Here is a 19,269-nt window from a genome sequence, read left to right as displayed (position 1 = left end):
AAACATAATCCCAACACAAAATCACAATATTTTACCACAACAACGTTATAATCCATACGATCAAGTACAAACTCAACAACACCAACAACAATTTCCAAACTCAACATATGTAAACAATTTCAACCAATATAATAATAATTATAATAATAATAATTATTATAATAATTTCTACAACACTAATAAAAGTAATGGTAGTAGTCTTAGTGACCATATTGATAGCGCCAATATTTTATCAAATTTGTTTCAAAATAAAGAATTCGAAATGAATCTTTCTCGAGCAGATTTGAATAATGCAATGGCAGTTATGGTAATGGCCACCTTAATGAACCATTCTGCAAATAATGTTGTTTCAAATTCAAATAATAATAACTCAAACAACCTCAACAATTCCAACCATTTAAATAATGGAAATAATAACAAAATGGATTTAACAAGAGTTGTTCCAGCCTTCCAAAATTCTATTGTATCATTTGATGATCAACTTTAAATACAATTATCAATTATAATTGTTAAAAGCTATTGATTATAAATATGTATACAAAAAAAAAAAAAAAAATCAGAAAAAAATCAAAACAAAACACAAAACAAAAAAAAAAACAAAACAATATATATATATTGATTCTAAAATTTTTTTGGCAAAAGAAAAAAAAAAATAAAAAATAAATAAAATAAAATATAATAAAATAAATTTTAAAAAAAAAGATTTTAAAATCTTTTGGGTTATAATTTAATTAAATTACTTAATATTATTATTGGATTCAATAATAACTATTATTTTTTTTTTTATTTATTTTTTTAAAAGTAAAACTATTTATCAATTGAAAATTCCGAATTTTTTTTTTTTTTTTTTTTTTTTTTGGTAACTTTCAAAAATTCAAAAGACATCAAATTTTTGAAAATCAATTTAGCCATTTGGAAAAAAAAAAAAAAAAAAAAATAGAAAAAAAATTAATTGGACGAAATTTCGTTTTAATATTTTTTGGATATTTCAAATTTGAAAAAATCATATGGGTCTCAAATTTTTAGAATTTTTTAAATACATTATAAATTTAGTTTATCTAGTTATTAAAAAAAGAAATAATAAAAATAATTAATTCACCATATTGAATATTGAAATTATTTATTGCACTAAATAAGAATGATATCATTGCATGGAATTAAATAGAACCAAATAATATTTAAAGGACTTCCAATTTTTAAGAAAAATTGTAAAAGATCGATTATTTTATTTTATCAATAATAATTTTGTATGTTCAAAGTAAAAAAAAAAAAAATAATAATAATTAATCACACAATATTTTTTCTTGTTTTATATTCCAATTTTTTATTAAAAATAATAAATTTTTTTATTTTTTTTTTTTCTTTTTTTTTTATTTAATATCTACCAACTTTCTCTAAATTATCAAATCAATATGAAAATAGGGATGGTAGTAGTTTAAAATAGTTTTTTTAATTATTATATCTAACTTTTTTAAATAATATTATGAAAAAAAAAAAAAATATTTTTAAAAAAATAACAGTAACAACCAACTCAAATAAAGAAGAGAAAAGTTATAAAATTGAATTGAAGAAAAAAAAAAAAAAAAAAAAAAAAAGTGAAGCTAAAAAGTTTTTTTTTATTCTATTTATACAAATTTATTTCAAATAAATATATATTTTTTTCTTTTTTGGATCTTTTAAAAGATATACCAAATAAGTTATTATTATTTTCATTTTATATTATTATTATTATTATTATTATTATTATTATTATTATTATTATTATTATTATTATTATTATTATTATTATTGTTTTATTTATGAAATACTGAATGACTACTAGGACCTATAAAAATTGATTCGCTATTGCTACTACTACTACTATCAATGATATTATTTACAAGTAAAACACCGCCGCTACCACCATTACTATTACCACTATCGATTGAAGAATCAATACTATTTGGGTCATTTGATGAAGATGATGGTGTTGTTGTTGTTGTTGAATCTAAATTTCCAACACTATAAGTTTGAGATTGTGATATCATAGTATGTCTTGTTCTAGGCAAAGCACCCATCGTATGAGTTGGTCCTTCTCTTGAAATGGTCGATGTATTAGTTTGTGGTAAATCAATCTGTGCTATCACAGTTCGAAACGAATAATCTTCTCCATTATCATTACCATTATTATTATTATTATTGTTATTGTTATTATTTACAGCACTATTTAAAGTGTCATCATTAAAATCTACATGTTGGTTGTTGTTGTTATTGGACGTTGTTGTTGTTATTGAGGTTAAATTATTATTATTATTATTATTATTATTATTATTATTATTATTATTATTATTATTATTATTATTATTATTATTATTATTATTATTATTATTATTATTATTATTATTATTATTATTATTATTATTATTATTATTATTATTATTATTATTATTATTATTAAAGGAGGAAGTTGTGGTGGTAGTTGTTGTTGTAGTTGTAGTTTGTATTGGTTGTATTTGTGATAAAGAAGTTGTTGATGGTGTTGTTGGATTAGTAGTAGTGGTGGTGGTAGTAGAGGTAGTATTTGTTAAATTTGTTTGTATTTCTTGAGTCAGTTGTTTATTTGGTGATCTAGAAAGAGGTGATTGAATCTTTTTATCATAACCTTTCTTCTCCAATACACCTGTAATTAGTTTCGATTGTTTTAAGAAATCTTCTCTTAATTGTTTTCTTTGATATTCTGCAATTTGTTTTCTCTTTGTTTGTAAATCTTGTTCCATCTCTTTAACTTCTTCTTTTCTAAATAGTATTGCTCTCACTACAATAGTGAATAAATAAATAAATAAATAATAAAATAGTTAGTAGAGAGGTAAATAAATATTGTGTGTTTTATATTGTTTTTTTTTTTTTTTTTTTTTACATTTTATCATTTGTTGAACTTTTGTATCTTGAGCTAAATCGGAAGGAGTTTTACCAAAACTATTCTTTCTAGAACAATCAGCACCATGAATTAATAAAAGTTTGCATGCATCGATTCTACCATAGATGGCGGCGTAATGGAGAGGACAAAAGCCTTCGAGATCTGATTCATTGACATCGCAAGCCTCTTCTTCTATCAATTTTCTAACTTTTTCATATCGATAATCTAATGAACTCCACATTGCAAAACAAAGTGGTATAACACGTTGACAGGTGATTCTATTGACTAATTGAACATCCCTATATCTATCCTCTGGATATGATGTGATTGGAAATGGTGAATTCGATGGTTCATTCGATATAGTGGATGTATAATATGAAAACATTTTATCCTTTAAATCAACTGGTAAATGTTGTCCTAAATTGAATGATTGAAATTTATCTAAATCTTTTAAAATAAAGTCAAAGCATAATTCAATTAAAAGTTTATTTTCCATTTTATTCCTTTTCTTTCTTTATTTATTTTTGATGAATATATATATTTAACTTGTTGTGTGTTTTTTTTTTTTTTTTTTTGAGGGTTTTTTTTTTTTTTTTTTTTTTTTTTTTGAGTTTTTCCCTTTTTAATTGGAAATACTGCTATTGATTAAAGTGTGTGTGGTGTGTACAAAATAAAAAAAAAAAAAAAGTTATTTTACAGAGAAATATATATTATTTTATATATATGATTGTATGTGTTTTTTGTTATTACTATTTATTATTTTTTGACTATATATACAATCAATTATTTTTATAATAATTGTTTAAGTTTGAAGGGTGGTATGATAAAAAAAAAAAACAAAAAAAAAACAAAAAAAAAAAAAAAAAACAAAAAAAAAAAAAAAAAACTATGATTTATTTATTTTTATATATATATGTTATTTATATTATATAGTACTTTATATAATATAAAATATAGATTGAAATATATATAGATATAAGAATTGAAATATTAGGGAGAAAAAAAAAAAAATATAATGGGTGCGCTTGATAGTGATTTTTCAAAAATATTAATTTTTTTTTTTTATATATAAATTTTTTTTTTTTTTGTTTTTTTTTTTAAAAAATATTATTTTATTTTTATTTTTTATTTTTTTTTTTTATTTTTTTTTTTTTTTCTTTGACACACACGCAACACCCTTAAAAAATAAATTAAAAAATAAATTAAATTTAATATTAAAAAAAAAAAAAAAAAAAAAAAAAAATAATTATAATTTAATAATAATAATATTAAAAAAAATTAAAAAAAAAAAAAAGATATAGATAGAGTTTTTTAAAGACACAAATATACACATATATATATATTTATTTATTTATAATATTTTTATTTTATCTCTTTTCAAATATATAATAAAAATTATTATTTTTTTATTTTTTTTTTTTATTTTTTTTATTTTTTATTTTTTTTTTTTTTTATATATGAAAATTAATAAAAATAATAGTAATAAAAGTTTAATAGTATATAGTTGGGGTAATGAATGACATCATTAATAATATTTTAATAAATGAAATTAAATGGTGGAAAGAATGTATAGGTATAAAACAAATACAAGAATTAACATCAATTGGATATAATGTAGAGAATTTATTATTCTTTGGCGAAATAATGTTCACATTGAAGGGACTAAAATTCTTAACGTTAATAACCGAGTTTTCAAATCTTCATATTGGTGGTGATGGCAATGGTTTAATATCGTTGAATCAAAGTTTCATTGATAATGTTTTATCAGAACCACTTAACAGATTCTCATCAATTATAGATTATAAAATCATTGACAAGTTAGAGACATCGAATTGTTCATTCAAGAATTGTTTATTGGTTTATAATAAGCTTCATCCATTATACAATCAAGAGTTTATTCAATTGATTAGTTCATCGACATTATCAAATGGTTCAATTGAATTATATTTAAAAGAAAATCAACTCTCAAAATTATTAGATTATCCATTCACTTTAAAAGAGAATGTCAATAGTGGTAATGATAGTCAAGATTCACAAATCGATGAAATTATGGATATAGGCTATCAATCTGAAAATAATAGAGTTATCTTTAGTTATTTTTGTACATTTGATCAATTAAAATCAAATAGAGATTTAATAGAATCACATTTTAAAAAATATTCGAATATATTCTTTGATACTTTTGAAAAAGAATTAAAATTAAAAGTTTCTTTTACTTAAAATAAAAAAAAAAAATAAAAAGAAAAAAAAGTTTAATAATTTGAAAAAGAATTAAATTTCTATATTTGTTTAATTTATTCTTAAAAAAATAAGTTGTTTATTATAATTACTTAAATTGTACTATTAAAATAAAAAAAAAAAAAAAAAAAAGTTTAATAATTTGAAAAAGAATTAAATTTCTATATTTGTTTAATTTATTCTTAAAAAAATAAGTTGTTTATTATATTCACTTAAATTGTACTATTTACAATTTAATTTTATTTTATTTTTAATTTTTTTATTTTTTATTTTTTTTGTGGGGTTATTATTTAATAGGATTGAAAAAAAAAAAAATATATTACACACATACACACATACAATTGGAAATAATTAAATAATTATATATATATATATAAATAAATAAATTTTAAATAAAAAAAATAAATAAAAAATAATGGTTTCTTCATTAAAAGATATGTTAAAGTATGATGAAGGTGAAAAGTTAGAAATGTATAAAGATACTGAAGGTAATTATACTATTGGAATTGGACATTTAATTACCAAAAATAAAGATAAAAATGAAGCAATCAAAATTCTTGAAGGTGAAATTGGCCATACGGTTAAATTGAATTCAAAAAAAGAACCAGAAATTTCAAGTTCAGAATCAGAGAGTTTATTTGAAAAAGATAAATCAGTTGCCATTAATTCCATTGAAAATAGTTCAACCCTATCAACAATTTATAATAATTTGGACTCAAATCGTAAGATGGCTTTGGCAAATATGGTTTTTCAAATGGGTGCTAGCAATGTTTCAAAATTTAAAAAATCTCTTAAATTAATTGAAGAAAAAAAGTGGGCTGAAGCTGCTATAGAATTAAAAAATTCAACTTGGAATACTCAAACTCCAAAACGTTCAAATAGAGTAATTAGTGTATTTGAAACTGGAACTCTCAAAGAATACAAATAGATCACAACTGGTACACTTGTTTAATATTAATAAATAAATAATCGGTTCAACTGTAAATAGCCTATACTTGGAGAATTCTATAAGAAAAATAAAAAAAAAAAAAAAAAAAATTAATTTTATGAAAAAGATAAATAAATAATTATTTACAGAGGAAATACAATATTTTATTGAACAAATTATTAAATTTTTTTTTTTTCATTTTTTTTATATAATAGAAATAAATATTGGAATATTTTATTTTAAATTTAAATATATTGTTTTTATTTTTTTTTTTTTTTTTTTTTTTTTTGAAAAAAAAAAAAAAAAAAAAATATAATTATTCAATTTTAATTATTATATTCAATTATTCATTAATAACACAAACAATATTCAGCATTTAAAAATACTATAATTAAGGGTGGGTGCAAAAAATTTAAATTTGTAATTTTTATAATTCAATTAAATGAATTTAAAAATAATTCATTTATAATAATAAATTACTTAAAAATTCAATTAATAACTTATTTTTTTAAATAATATATTTTTTTTTTTCCCTATTTAAATTAAAAAAAAATATATATAATCCATTATTCAATTAAAATATATTTTTTAATTAAATAATTTTAAAAAAGAATGGTTTCTTCAATAAAAGATATGTTAAAATATGATGAGGGTGAAAAGTTAGAAATGTATAAAGATACTGAAGGTTATTATACAATTGGAATTGGTCATTTAATTACAAGAATTAAAGAAAGAAATGCTGCTATCTTATCCCTTGAAGAAAAAATTGGTCATAAGGTAAAAATGGATTCAAAAAATGAACCAATAATTACAAGTTCAGAATCAGAAGCTTTATTTGAAAAGGATTTATCTGTAGCCACAAAATCAATTGAGAGTAATCCAACATTATCAACAATTTATAAAAATTTAGATAATATTCGTAAAATGGCTATAATCAATATGGTTTTCCAAATGGGTGTAAACAATGTTTTAACTTTTAAAATGTCATTAAAATTAATTGAAGAAAAAAAGTGGGCTGAAGCAGCAAAAGAAATGAAAAACTCAACTTGGAATCATCAAACTCCAAATCGTTCAAATAGAGTAATTAGTGTAATTGAAACTGGAACTCTCAATGCTTACAAATAGATTATAATTACCAATCTTAAAATTAACATTTATTAATAAATAAATATAATTTCAAAACATACATATTTTATTTTATTTTATTTTTTATTCTATTTTTTTTTCAGTTAACAAATTGAATTATTATTATTAATTGTAAAATCTAAACATTGATTACAAATAAATGATGGTATTAAATCTTGACTATTTTGTAAATTAATTATTGAATCATCACAAGAAAATTTAAATTTATGATTTAAATCATTACCAAAATTATTTGAAGACATTGTTAAATTTGCTTTACCCATTGTTTGAATTCTACCAGAATCAACGATTGAATCATCATTAATCTCATCTTGGATATAATTATTTTGAACAAATAAATTTGAAGTGTAAATTAAAAATGTACCACCATGAGAATTGGTTGATATTAATTTTGAATATTGAATTGTTATATCAATTGTTTGACATGATAATATACTTGAATCAGGTCCTTTATTATTAAAGAAACTACAATCAATTATTTTATTTTTATCATTATCATTATTATTATTATTTATACCAACAGCATTTATAACACCACTACTATATAATGAAGTGCAATTCCAAAAATTACAATTTTCAATAAAAAATGTAAATGATGGAAAAGTTGATGAAGTTGTAAAATATAATACTGAACCAAAATTATTACCAATGATTGATCTAAAATTTGAATTAATTATTTTAATCATTGAATTATCACTATTAATTAAACCATTATATGTAACTATATCATGAAATTGATTTGAATTAATTGTAATATCTGAATTAAATCTTGAATAAATCAAATTTGATAAACTTTTCAAACCATTTAAATTATGAAAAACATTATTATTCATTAATGATTTTGTATTTTCAATATGAATTAATCTAGTTTTCCATAATGACGTAAATAAATTTGAAGATTTAAAAACTGAGTTATTAATATTTAATTGTTGTTTTTGTGTTTGGTTTTGTTCTAAAAATGATGATGGTGATGATGATGATTGTAAATAAATAATTGGTGAACCATATTTTTCAATTTTTTGAGGTGATGATGTAAAATTTTTAAAAACACAATTATTTATATTAATTATATTATAACTATCATCATTTCTATTATCAATTTTAATTATTGTATTTGAGAATGAAATGAATGTAATATCTGAAATTGATATACTTGATAATATACTAGTGGTGGCTGAATTAATTGTTCTTTTTTTAAATGGTAATGAGGTAGTATTTGAAACTGGTTCAACATAAAATAATGCATTATTATTATTATTTTTATTACTACTATTACTACCATCAAATACTACCTTTTTTGAATTTTTATTAAATGGTTCTATATTTATATTAAATTCAAATAAATTAAAAGAATATTCTGTAGTTGAGTAAATTCCATCTGCTAATTGTAAATTTAATTGTTGATAACTTAATTTATTATTATTTGGGGTTGCAATTGCGATGGTATTGAAATATAAAATTGCATCATTAATTGATTTACATCTGTTATGAGTATCTCCACATTTTTCTCCACTTTTATAAAAGTTTATATTTTTGTTTGAAAATGGATCAACTATTAATGTAATTGAATTATCATTATAATTTTTTAATTGTCCCAATGATAAAACAAACCAATTTAAAAAAATGAAATAAATAATTAAAATTTTTAATAACATTTTATTAATAATAAAAAAAAAAAGTAATAATAAAAAAAAAGTTTAATTATCAAAAATAAAAAAATGAAAATAAAAAAAAAAATTAATTAAAAAATAATAATTGAATTAAAAAAAAAATTTTAATAAAAAAAAAAAAGTGATATACCTTGTTCTTTTTAAATGATTTTTAACCCCTTCCAGTAACCCTTTATATATTTTTATTGTTTTTTTTTATTATAATTAAATTTATTTAAATTTATTTCTTTTAACCCAGGCAAGCTATTAATTGAAAATTATAAAAATTATTAAATTGTAACCCTAATTGTTTTTTTTAATTTTATTTAAATTTTAAATGTCAAATTTGTAAATTACCACTTTTTTATTAATTAAACAGCTTTAAAGCTAAATTGGTCAATTGATTTTGATGATTATATATTTTTTTTTTGAAATTAAATATACATGGGATTTTTAAAATTAAATATTTAAATATACATGGGATTTTTTGGTTTTTTTTTTTTTAAACAAATTATAAAATTCTTTAAATAATAATTTACCATAATTAATTATATTTTAAAACCCAATTTCCCAATTAATTTCAAATATGTTATTAAATAATTTTCCAGAATTTTTTAAAAAAAAAAAAAATTCCATTTACTTTGATTAAGAAAACTTTTTTTTTTCTAAAATGATTGTATAGGGAATTTATCTAAAAATCTAAAACTTACCCGAAAAAATTTTTTTATAAATTATTTTATTTTATTTTATTTTTTTATTTTTGCTTATTATGATTTTTTATTAACATAATACTACTTTCCATATTAAGTATTTAATTTTTTTTATTTTTTTAAAGATTTTTAATTTATCTGAAATTAAATAAAAAATTTTTTTTTTTTTTTTTTTTTTTTTTTTCAAAATTTTTTTTTTTTTTTTTTTTAATTTAAAAAAAAAAAAAAGCTATTCCAAAAAAAAAAAATAAAATAAAATAAAAAAAGTATTCATATATTAATAATATTTAAATGGAAGAAAGTGTTAGTAATAACGGAGGTAGTGGTGGAGGAGGAAATAAAGTAGAATTTGACCAGTTAGATGATGGGTTAACTAGAATAATAAAAAAGCAAAAAACATGTTTAAGTAAAGCAATTTCTGATATTGATACAATAATTTCAAGTTTAAAACAATGTAAACAAGTTTTATCTTTATCAAGTAATAATGATAATAATATCGATAATAACAGTAATAATAATAATAATAATAATAATAATAATAATAATAATAATAATAATAATAATAATAATAACCAATAATGATGATGATCAAATGATAGTTGAAACAACAAATGATATAATACCAAAAGCAATTTCAAAATTAAATCAATCTTTAATAGATTCTAAATTATGTACTAAATTAGTTAGCGAACATAAAGAATTACATGCACCAATTTCTAAATTTGGTAAATTAGTAGATAAAGTAAATATAATTTAATTACAAATTTTTTATTTTATTTTATTTTGTAGTGATATATTAATATTTTATTTTATTTTATTTTGTAATGATATATTAATATTATTATATAAATTAGAATTTTAGAAATGATATTGAAAAATCAACAAAAGATATTGGATTTGATACAAAAATTTTAAATAAAGTTATATTAAATCATTTATATAGAGTTGGTAAATTTGAAATTGGTGATATATTTGCAAATGAAATTGGTATTGATAAAAAGGTGGCAATCTCAATAAAGGATTGTTTTATAGAGCATCATAAGATATTGGAATCAATTGAACAATTCAATTTGAAACCAGTGATTGAATGGTGTAGATTACATAGAGAAGGTTTATCAAGTATTGATAGTAGTTTAGAGTTTAAATTACATAGGTTACATATTATACAATTGTTAAAGAATCAAAAATCAGACGATGCTTTACAATATGCAAGAGATTATCTCGAAGAGTTCTCAACGACACATATGAAAGATCTTCAACAATTGATGGGTACATTCCTCTTTGCCAAGAGGTTAGATCAATCACCCTATAAAGATATTTTTGAACAACAATCAATCGATGATCAATGGTTTGAAATTAGAAATACATTCTCGAGGGATAATTGCTCTTTAATGGGGTTACCTCAAGAATCACCCTTATCAATAACCATTACCGTTGGTATCAAATCTTTACCAACCCTATTAAAGTTATCATCATTTAGTGTATTGAAGGGTGTAAATGATGATTCATTAACCGTTGAAATCAATGTCGATGAAAAATATAAATTTCATAGTGTTTTCGCTTGTCCTGTCAGTAGAGAACAAAGTACTTCTCAAAATCCTCCTGTTATGTTATTTTGTGGTCATCTATTATGTAAAAATTCAATGCAACGTTTATTAAAAGGTTCCTCAAATCGTTTTAAATGTCCATATTGTCCTGCTGAACAAAATTTATCAAATGTAAAAACTGTTTACTTTTAAAAAAAAAAAAAAAAAAAGATATATTCACTTTTTAAAAAATAAAAATAAAAAAATTGTAAATAATAATAAAATAAAATAAATAAAAAATTAATAATAAAATCAATCATATAATTGAATTACAAAGACTTTGTTTTTTTTAAAAAAAAAAAAATATATATTATTTTGTTATTTAACGATAATACAAATTACAATAAAGGAATTTTGGGTTAAAAAAAAAAAAATTAATAGTTTCATTTGCTTTTTTTTTTTTTTTTTTTTTTTTTTTTTTTTGATGGCTGGATAAAGATCAACAACCATTCAAAAATAAAAATAAGAATTATATTTTATTGAGATTTTATTATTATACATATAAATATTATATTGTTAAGTGTGAGAAGCACTTTCATCACTGGTTTTAATTGTTTAGAAACATTTTCTGTGGACAATTGATGGACCTGATTCGTCATATTCTTCTTTGGAGATCCACATTTGTTGGAAAGTTGAGAGTGAAGCTAAAATAGATCCACCGATCCAAACTGAGTATTTACGTTCTGGTGGTGCAATAATTTTAATTTTCATGGTTGATGGTGCTAATGCAGTTAATTCTTTGTTCATACGATCAGCAATACCTGGGAACATAGTTGTACCACCTGATAAGACGACATTACCGTATAAATCTTTACGGATATCGACATCACATTTCATGATGGAGTTGTAGGTGGTTTCGTGGATACCAGCTGATTCCATACCTAAGAATGATGGTTGGAAGAGGGCTTCTGGACAACGGAAACGTTCATTACCGATGGTAATAACTTGACCGTCTGGTAATTCGTATGATTTTTCTAATGCTGATGATGAAGCAGCAGTTTGCATTTCAGCTTCAAAGTCGAGAGCGACGTAGGCTAATTTTTCTTTGATATCTCTGACAATTTCTCTTTCAGCAGTGGTGGTGAATGAGTAACCACGTTCAGTTAAGATTTTCATCATGTAATCAGTAAGATCACGACCAGCTAAATCTAAACGTAAGATGGCGTGTGGTAAGGCATAACCTTCATAAATTGGAACAGTGTGAGAGACACCATCACCTGAATCCATAACGATACCAGTGGTACGACCAGATGCATATAATGATAAGACAGCTTGAATGGCAACGTACATGGCTGGAGTATTGAAAGTTTCAAACATGATTTGAGTCATTTTTTCTCTGTTAGCTTTTGGATTTAATGGGGCTTCAGTTAAGAGAACTGGGTGTTCTTCTGGTGCGACACGGAGTTCATTGTAGAAAGTATGGTGCCAGATTTTTTCCATATCATCCCAATTGGTAACGATACCGTGTTCAATTGGATATTTGAGGGTTAAGATACCTCTTTTTGATTGAGCTTCATCACCTACATATGAATCTTTTTGACCCATACCAACCATAACACCAGTGTGTCTTGGACGACCAACAATTGATGGGAAAACAGCACGTGGGGCATCATCACCAGCAAAACCGGCTTTACACATACCAGAACCGTTATCAATTACTAAAGCTTGAACATCTTCACCATCCATTTTATATTATATTTATTTATTTGATTATTTTTTGAATTAATTAAAAAAAAAAAAAAAATTTCATTTTATAATCTCAGAAACCTCAAAAAAAAAAAAAATAAAAAATAAAAAATATAAAAAAATAAAAATAAAATCCCAATTTTAAAGCGAAAAACCACCCATGGTTTGAAAATTTCAATCAATTTCAAATAACTTTACTTAAAAAAAACCCATTTTTTATTTAAAAATTTCTTTTTTAATTAGGCATCAGAATATCAATTCTTTGTTTATTACTTGAATTATTTAGGAAAAAAAAAAAAAAAAAAAAAAAATCATCCATTTGTACTAAAACTTTAAAATTCTATTTTTTTTTTTTTTTTTTATAATTATTATTTTTTCATATCTCTTTTTTTTTTTATATAAAATATCCATCATTATTCTTCAAAATAAAAAAATAATTACAAAAAGTGAATAATAATTAAATAATTAATAAACCTTTACACTTTTTTTTTTCTTTTTACAGTTTTTATATTTATTTTAATTTTATTATTTTGCGCAACTTTGAAAAAATAAAAAAGATAAAGTTTTTATAAATATCTATCAAAAAGATATCGTTGTTGATTGATTATTTTGGATAATTTTTCTTTAAATTGGGGCAAATCTGTAATTTTCAGATTAATAAGATTTTTCCTTTTTATTTTTCTTTTTAGTTTTTGTAATTTTTAAAAATAAACCTCTGAATTCCAAATTTCAAAATACACCAAACTTTTATTTTATTATTTTTTTTCATTCTATTTTTTTTTTTTATTTATTTTTTTATTTCTGGAACACGAATAGAATAAGCAAAATAAAAAAAATAAAAAAAAATTAATATTAACATATATTTTTTTTTTTAATAACTTTTAATATTAAAAATTAAATAAATAAATAAACAAAAATAAAAAATGAAATTTAAAATAATTATTTTTATATAGAATTTTTTTTTTTTTTTTTTTTTTTAAAGTGATTGGATAAAGATCAACAACCATTTAAAGATTTGAATTATATTTTATTAAGGTTTTATTATTATTACTATACATATATTATGAATGCGCATTGCAAAATTATTTTTTTAAATTTAGAAACATTTTCTGTGGACAATTGATGGACCTGATTCGTCATATTCTTCTTTTGAGATCCACATTTGTTGGAAAGTTGAGAGTGAAGCTAAAATAGATCCACCGATCCAAACTGAGTATTTACGTTCTGGTGGTGCAATAATTTTAATTTTCATGGTTGATGGTGCTAATGCAGTTAATTCTTTGTTCATACGATCAGCAATACCTGGGAACATAGTTGTACCACCTGATAATACGACATTACCGTATAAATCTTTACGGATATCGACATCACATTTCATGATGGAATTGTAGGTGGTTTCGTGGATACCAGCTGATTCCATACCTAAGAATGATGGTTGGAAGAGGGCTTCTGGACAACGGAAACGTTCATTACCGATTGTGATAACTTGACCGTCTGGTAATTCGTATGATTTTTCTAATGCTGATGATGAAGCAGCAGTTTGCATTTCAGCTTCAAAGTCGAGAGCGACGTAGGCTAATTTCTCTTTGATATCTCTGACAATTTCTCTTTCAGCAGTGGTGGTGAATGAGTAACCACGTTCAGTTAAGATTTTCATCATGTAATCAGTAAGATCACGACCAGCTAAATCTAAACGTAAGATGGCGTGTGGTAAGGCATAACCTTCATAAATTGGAACAGTGTGAGAGACACCATCACCTGAATCCATAACGATACCAGTGGTACGACCAGATGCATATAATGATAAGACGGCTTGAATGGCGACGTACATGGCTGGAGTGTTGAAAGTTTCAAACATGATTTGAGTCATTTTTTCTCTGTTAGCTTTTGGATTTAATGGGGCTTCAGTTAAGAGAACTGGGTGTTCTTCTGGTGCGACACGGAGTTCATTGTAGAAAGTATGATGCCAGATTTTTTCCATATCATCCCAGTTGGTAACGATACCGTGTTCAATTGGGTATTTGAGGGTTAAGATACCTCTTTTTGATTGAGCTTCATCACCTACATATGAATCTTTTTGACCCATACCAACCATAACACCAGTGTGTCTTGGACGACCAACAATTGATGGGAAAACAGCACGTGGGGCATCATCACCAGCAAAACCGGCTTTACACATACCAGAACCGTTATCAATTACTAAAGCTTGAACATCTTCACCATCCATTTTATATTATATTTTATTTATTTTAGAGTTTAAAATTATGAAAAAAAAAAAAAAAAAAAAAAATTTATTTATAGGGTAAGAAAACAAAAAAAAAAAAAAAAAAATATGAAATTAAAAAAAATAAAAATAAAATCCCAATTTTAAAGCGAGAAACCACCCATGGTTTGAAAATTTCAATCAATTTCAAATAACTTTACTAAAAAAAAAAACACCTTTTTTTTCCCAAAAAAAATAAATAAAACTTTTATATTCAAAATCTCCATTAAATTTCAAAGAAAATTTTGAAAAAAAAAAATGGATTCAGTGTTATTTGAAATTGACAAAAATTTTCAGACCCACTGATTGAAATTTTCAAACTGTGGGATTTTATTTTTATTTTTATTTTTTTTTTTTTTTTTTTTTTTTTTTTTTTGAGGTTTCTGAAATCATAAAATGAAATTTTTTTTTTTTTTTTTTCATAATTTAAAACTCTAAAATAAATAAAATATAATATAAAATGGATGGTGAAGATGTTCAAGCTTTAGTAATTGATAACGGTTCTGGTATGTGTAAAGCCGGTTTTGCTGGTGATGATGCCCCACGTGCTGTTTTCCCATCAATTGTTGGTCGTCCAAGACACACTGGTGTTATGGTTGGTATGGGTCAAAAAGATTCATATGTAGGTGATGAAGCTCAATCAAAAAGAGGTATCTTAACCCTCAAATACCCAATTGAACACGGTATCGTTACCAACTGGGATGATATGGAAAAAATCTGGCATCATACTTTCTACAATGAACTCCGTGTCGCACCAGAAGAACACCCAGTTCTCTTAACTGAAGCTCCATTAAATCCAAAAGCCAACAGAGAAAAAATGACTCAAATTATGTTTGAAACTTTCAACACTCCAGCCATGTACGTTGCCATTCAAGCCGTCTTATCATTATATGCATCTGGTCGTACCACTGGTATCGTCATGGATTCAGGTGATGGTGTCTCCCACACTGTTCCAATTTATGAAGGTTATGCCTTACCACACGCCATCTTACGTTTAGATTTAGCTGGTCGTGATCTTACTGATTACATGATGAAAATCTTAACTGAACGTGGTTACTCATTCACCACCACTGCTGAAAGAGAAATTGTCAGAGATATTAAAGAGAAATTAGCCTACGTCGCTCTCGACTTTGAAGCTGAAATGCAAACTGCTGCTTCATCATCAGCATTAGAAAAATCATACGAATTACCAGACGGTCAAGTTATTACCATCGGTAATGAACGTTTCCGTTGTCCAGAAGCCCTCTTCCAACCATCATTCTTAGGTATGGAATCAGCTGGTATCCACGAAACCACCTACAACTCCATCATGAAATGTGATGTCGATATCCGTAAAGATTTATACGGTAATGTCGTCTTATCAGGTGGTACAACTATGTTCCCAGGTATTGCTGATCGTATGAACAAAGAATTAACTGCATTAGCACCATCAACCATGAAAATTAAAATTATTGCACCACCAGAACGTAAATACTCAGTTTGGATCGGTGGATCTATTTTAGCTTCACTCTCAACTTTCCAACAAATGTGGATTTCAAAAGAAGAATATGACGAATCAGGTCCATCAATTGTCCACAGAAAATGTTTCTAAATAATTAATTTTTGCAATGAGCATTTATAATATAATATATGTATAATAATAATAAAACCTTAATAAAATATAATTTAAATCTTTAAATGGTTGTTGATCTTTATCCAATCAATTTTAAAAAAAAAAAAAAAAAAAAAAAAAAAAAAAAAAAAAAAAAAAAAAAAAAATTCTATACAATATATACAATTTTATTTAAAATATTTTTAAAAACTATTAGTATTTGAATCTTTTGAGGAAGTAGTATTTTCAATACTAATATCAGTACTACGATTTTCTTTTGTTTCTATGTTACTTTCTAATTCATTTTCAGTATCTTGTTTTTTCGTTGATTCAACCACTGATAGGGAAATTGAATCATTAGGATTTGATTTATTTTGTTTCATATTGAAATTACTTCCATTACGATTAAATCTTTTTTGGTTTGAACCACTAATACTATTTGAACTGAAATGTTTACTAATACCAAGTAAAGATAAACATTTAACAATATAAGGATTAAAGAATGGATGATTATAAGCTGATTCAAACCAGATATCTCTTGCAATTTTTGAAGTACCATAAATAGAAAAAGAAGTGATACCAAATAATCTAGTAAAGAAATAAAAGGTAAAATAAGCTCCAAATCCAGGGCCATCAGTTAAACAATCTTCACCATTTTCATCGGATGATAATAAACATTGAACATAACTTGGAATTGCAGCTTTATATTTATCAAGATTTCTTTCATTATTAAAATAAAAAATGAATAAATATAAAAATGAACCACCAACTAACAATACACAAAGGAATGGTCTAATTTGAAACATTAATGGTTTGTTATCTTTTGAAAGGTTTCTTGAAATTTTAAAAATTTCATAAATTACTAAAACAATACAAATTGCACCAATAAATAATGAAATACCACAAGGAATCCAGAAAGTACCATTTGCATACCAAGTTTTTCTAATCCAGCATCCCAATGATCCATTACCACTCATAAAAGCTTGTCCAGATAAAGGTATTATTAAAAGTATTAAACTAATTACAGAGTTGAAAATTATGATATATCTAAAACTAATCATTTTAAATCTTTTAACTTCAGAGTATAAACAAATTGACATTGTTGTCCACCATAGAACACCAGTTGTAATACCAATATGAAAGAAAGCACCTGTAACTCCACATGCAACATCAGATTGAATGGCATATCTACCTGATTCAGGACATAATAATTCTTCATAACCAATACCATATGTTACAATATCCATTAAACTCATTAAAACAGTTGACACTGAAAAAAAGGTAATACATAAATTATATTTACTTTTTAATTTTGAAAGTAAACCAAATGTTATAATATTATAAATACTACAAATAAAACTTAATGTTGATAAAACTATTGACATTTTATACATTTGTACCCATTTATTATTTTTAAAAAATGGTTGAGGACAACCAAGTACACAATTTGTTGGTGATAAATATGTATAACCTTTATCTTCTCCATATTTTGAATCAGACTGATTTCTTAAAACTAATGGGCTTGGACAAATTTCAATAAATTGATTATTTGTTGAATTTATTTCATTATAATAATAATTTGTTGGATTTGAACATTCTACTTGATAAAATCCATTATTTTCAGTATATCCATATTTTGTTAAATTGTAAAGAGTACCAATTGTTGGAAATTTATTTGAATCTGAACAATTTAATGATACTCCAAGTGTTGGACAATCGGTAACAATTTGTTTACAAACTGATTTACATAATCTCTTTGGTAAAGAAATTCCAAAACTTGTTTCAACACACGATGGGAAATAAATATCACAAATTCCAAATTGAGCAAAATTTAAATTTAAACATTTTCCTTGTAAAAATGTTAATTGTTTAAATGATTGTTCAACCATTTTTAAACTTTGAATTTGATTTGATTTATTAATTGTACTATATATTAATTGTTTATTTATTAATTTATTATTACATAATTGTTGATTATTTGAATCTCCAATAAAAGATAAACATTTTAAATTTTCATCTACTAATCCATAACCAAATTCATTTAATATTTCACTTTTTAAAATTTTAATAATATAAATTATTATTATAAAAATAATTAATTTAAATTTCATTTTTTTTTTATTATTTATTTATTTATTAAAAAAAAAAAAAAAATCTATGTTAATATTAATTATTTATTCTTTTTTTTTTATTTTTCTTTATTCTGATTCGTGTTCCGGAAAATAAAAATAAAAAAATAAAAAAGAAAAAAAAAAGAATAAAGAATAAAAAAAATAAAAAAAACTGGTGTACTTTGAAATTTGGAATTTTTGGTGGTTTATTTTTTAAAAAATTATTCAAAACTAAAAAGTAAAATAATCTTAATAATCTGATTATATATACCCTGAAATTTACAGATTTGCCCCATTTAAAAGAAAAACTGTCCAATCCTTTGAAAATAATCGATTAAAAACTTTTTCACTGCCTATCAAAAAAAAGATATTTTATAAAAACTTGTCGTTTTTATTTTTTCAGAGTTGCACGAAATAATAAAATTAAAAAAAAAAATAAAATAAAAAATAAAAAAAATGTAAAAA

General features: G+C 22.9%; 11 protein-coding genes across 11 annotated transcripts in view; 6 read left to right on the top strand and 5 right to left on the bottom strand.

The window, feature by feature from the left end:
• Window positions 1-487, top strand: part of DDB_G0274295 (RWP-RK domain-containing protein) — a gene marked incomplete at both ends in the record, with an annotated part of 1,647 nt that extends 1,160 nt beyond the window's left edge. Inside the window, one exon of the mRNA XM_638905.1 lies at window positions 1-487. This exon is cut by the window's left edge and continues 1,160 nt beyond it. Coding sequence (XP_643997.1) covers window positions 1-487 — 487 coding nt within the window.
• Window positions 488-1,793: 1,306 nt separating this feature from the next.
• DDB_G0274293 (hypothetical protein) lies at window positions 1,794-3,392 on the bottom strand (the record flags this gene model as incomplete). The annotated part of the gene is made up of 2 exons (XM_638904.1): window positions 1,794-2,794; window positions 2,897-3,392. 2 exons carry the CDS (start codon window positions 3,390-3,392, stop codon window positions 1,794-1,796), a joined length of 1,497 nt encoding a protein of 498 aa, XP_643996.1.
• A 417-nt stretch (window positions 3,393-3,809) lies between these two features.
• On the top strand, window positions 3,810-5,116 carry DDB_G0274725 (hypothetical protein; the record flags this gene model as incomplete). Its single annotated transcript, XM_638903.1, has 2 exons — window positions 3,810-3,828; window positions 4,401-5,116. The coding sequence occupies 2 exons, from the start codon at window positions 3,810-3,812 to the stop codon at window positions 5,114-5,116; spliced, it is 735 nt and encodes a 244-aa protein (XP_643995.1).
• Window positions 5,117-5,549: 433 nt separating this feature from the next.
• DDB_G0274291 (glycoside hydrolase family 24 protein) lies at window positions 5,550-6,062 on the top strand (the record flags this gene model as incomplete). The annotated part of the gene is made up of 1 exon (XM_638902.1): window positions 5,550-6,062. One exon carries the CDS (start codon window positions 5,550-5,552, stop codon window positions 6,060-6,062), a length of 513 nt encoding a protein of 170 aa, XP_643994.1.
• Window positions 6,063-6,674: 612 nt separating this feature from the next.
• Window positions 6,675-7,187, top strand: DDB_G0274831 (glycoside hydrolase family 24 protein; the record flags this gene model as incomplete). Its single annotated transcript, XM_638901.1, has 1 exon — window positions 6,675-7,187. The coding sequence occupies one exon, from the start codon at window positions 6,675-6,677 to the stop codon at window positions 7,185-7,187; it is 513 nt and encodes a 170-aa protein (XP_643993.1).
• Window positions 7,188-7,291: 104 nt separating this feature from the next.
• DDB_G0274289 (hypothetical protein) lies at window positions 7,292-8,863 on the bottom strand (the record flags this gene model as incomplete). Its single annotated transcript, XM_638900.1, has 1 exon — window positions 7,292-8,863. The coding sequence occupies one exon, from the start codon at window positions 8,861-8,863 to the stop codon at window positions 7,292-7,294; it is 1,572 nt and encodes a 523-aa protein (XP_643992.1).
• Window positions 8,864-9,858: 995 nt separating this feature from the next.
• DDB_G0274829 (hypothetical protein) lies at window positions 9,859-11,306 on the top strand (the record flags this gene model as incomplete). The annotated part of the gene is made up of 3 exons (XM_638899.1): window positions 9,859-10,075; window positions 10,167-10,309; window positions 10,422-11,306. The coding sequence occupies 3 exons, from the start codon at window positions 9,859-9,861 to the stop codon at window positions 11,304-11,306; spliced, it is 1,245 nt and encodes a 414-aa protein (XP_643991.1).
• Window positions 11,307-11,708: 402 nt separating this feature from the next.
• On the bottom strand, window positions 11,709-12,839 carry act6 (hypothetical protein; the record flags this gene model as incomplete). The annotated part of the gene is made up of 1 exon (XM_638898.1): window positions 11,709-12,839. The coding sequence occupies one exon, from the start codon at window positions 12,837-12,839 to the stop codon at window positions 11,709-11,711; it is 1,131 nt and encodes a 376-aa protein (XP_643990.1).
• Window positions 12,840-13,935: 1,096 nt separating this feature from the next.
• act19 (hypothetical protein) lies at window positions 13,936-15,066 on the bottom strand (the record flags this gene model as incomplete). Its single annotated transcript, XM_638897.1, has 1 exon — window positions 13,936-15,066. One exon carries the CDS (start codon window positions 15,064-15,066, stop codon window positions 13,936-13,938), a length of 1,131 nt encoding a protein of 376 aa, XP_643989.1.
• A 496-nt stretch (window positions 15,067-15,562) lies between these two features.
• Window positions 15,563-16,693, top strand: act21 (hypothetical protein; the record flags this gene model as incomplete). The annotated part of the gene is made up of 1 exon (XM_638896.1): window positions 15,563-16,693. One exon carries the CDS (start codon window positions 15,563-15,565, stop codon window positions 16,691-16,693), a length of 1,131 nt encoding a protein of 376 aa, XP_643988.1.
• Window positions 16,694-16,896: 203 nt separating this feature from the next.
• fslC (G-protein-coupled receptor family protein) lies at window positions 16,897-18,804 on the bottom strand (the record flags this gene model as incomplete). Its single annotated transcript, XM_638895.1, has 1 exon — window positions 16,897-18,804. The coding sequence occupies one exon, from the start codon at window positions 18,802-18,804 to the stop codon at window positions 16,897-16,899; it is 1,908 nt and encodes a 635-aa protein (XP_643987.1).
• Window positions 18,805-19,269: the final 465 nt, after the last annotated feature.

This window comes from Dictyostelium discoideum (genome assembly GCF_000004695.1).
Source record: "Dictyostelium discoideum AX4 chromosome 2 chromosome, whole genome shotgun sequence".
Taxonomy (NCBI): domain Eukaryota; phylum Evosea; class Eumycetozoa; order Dictyosteliales; family Dictyosteliaceae; genus Dictyostelium; species Dictyostelium discoideum.
This window is presented reverse-complemented; position numbering and strand designations above follow the sequence as displayed.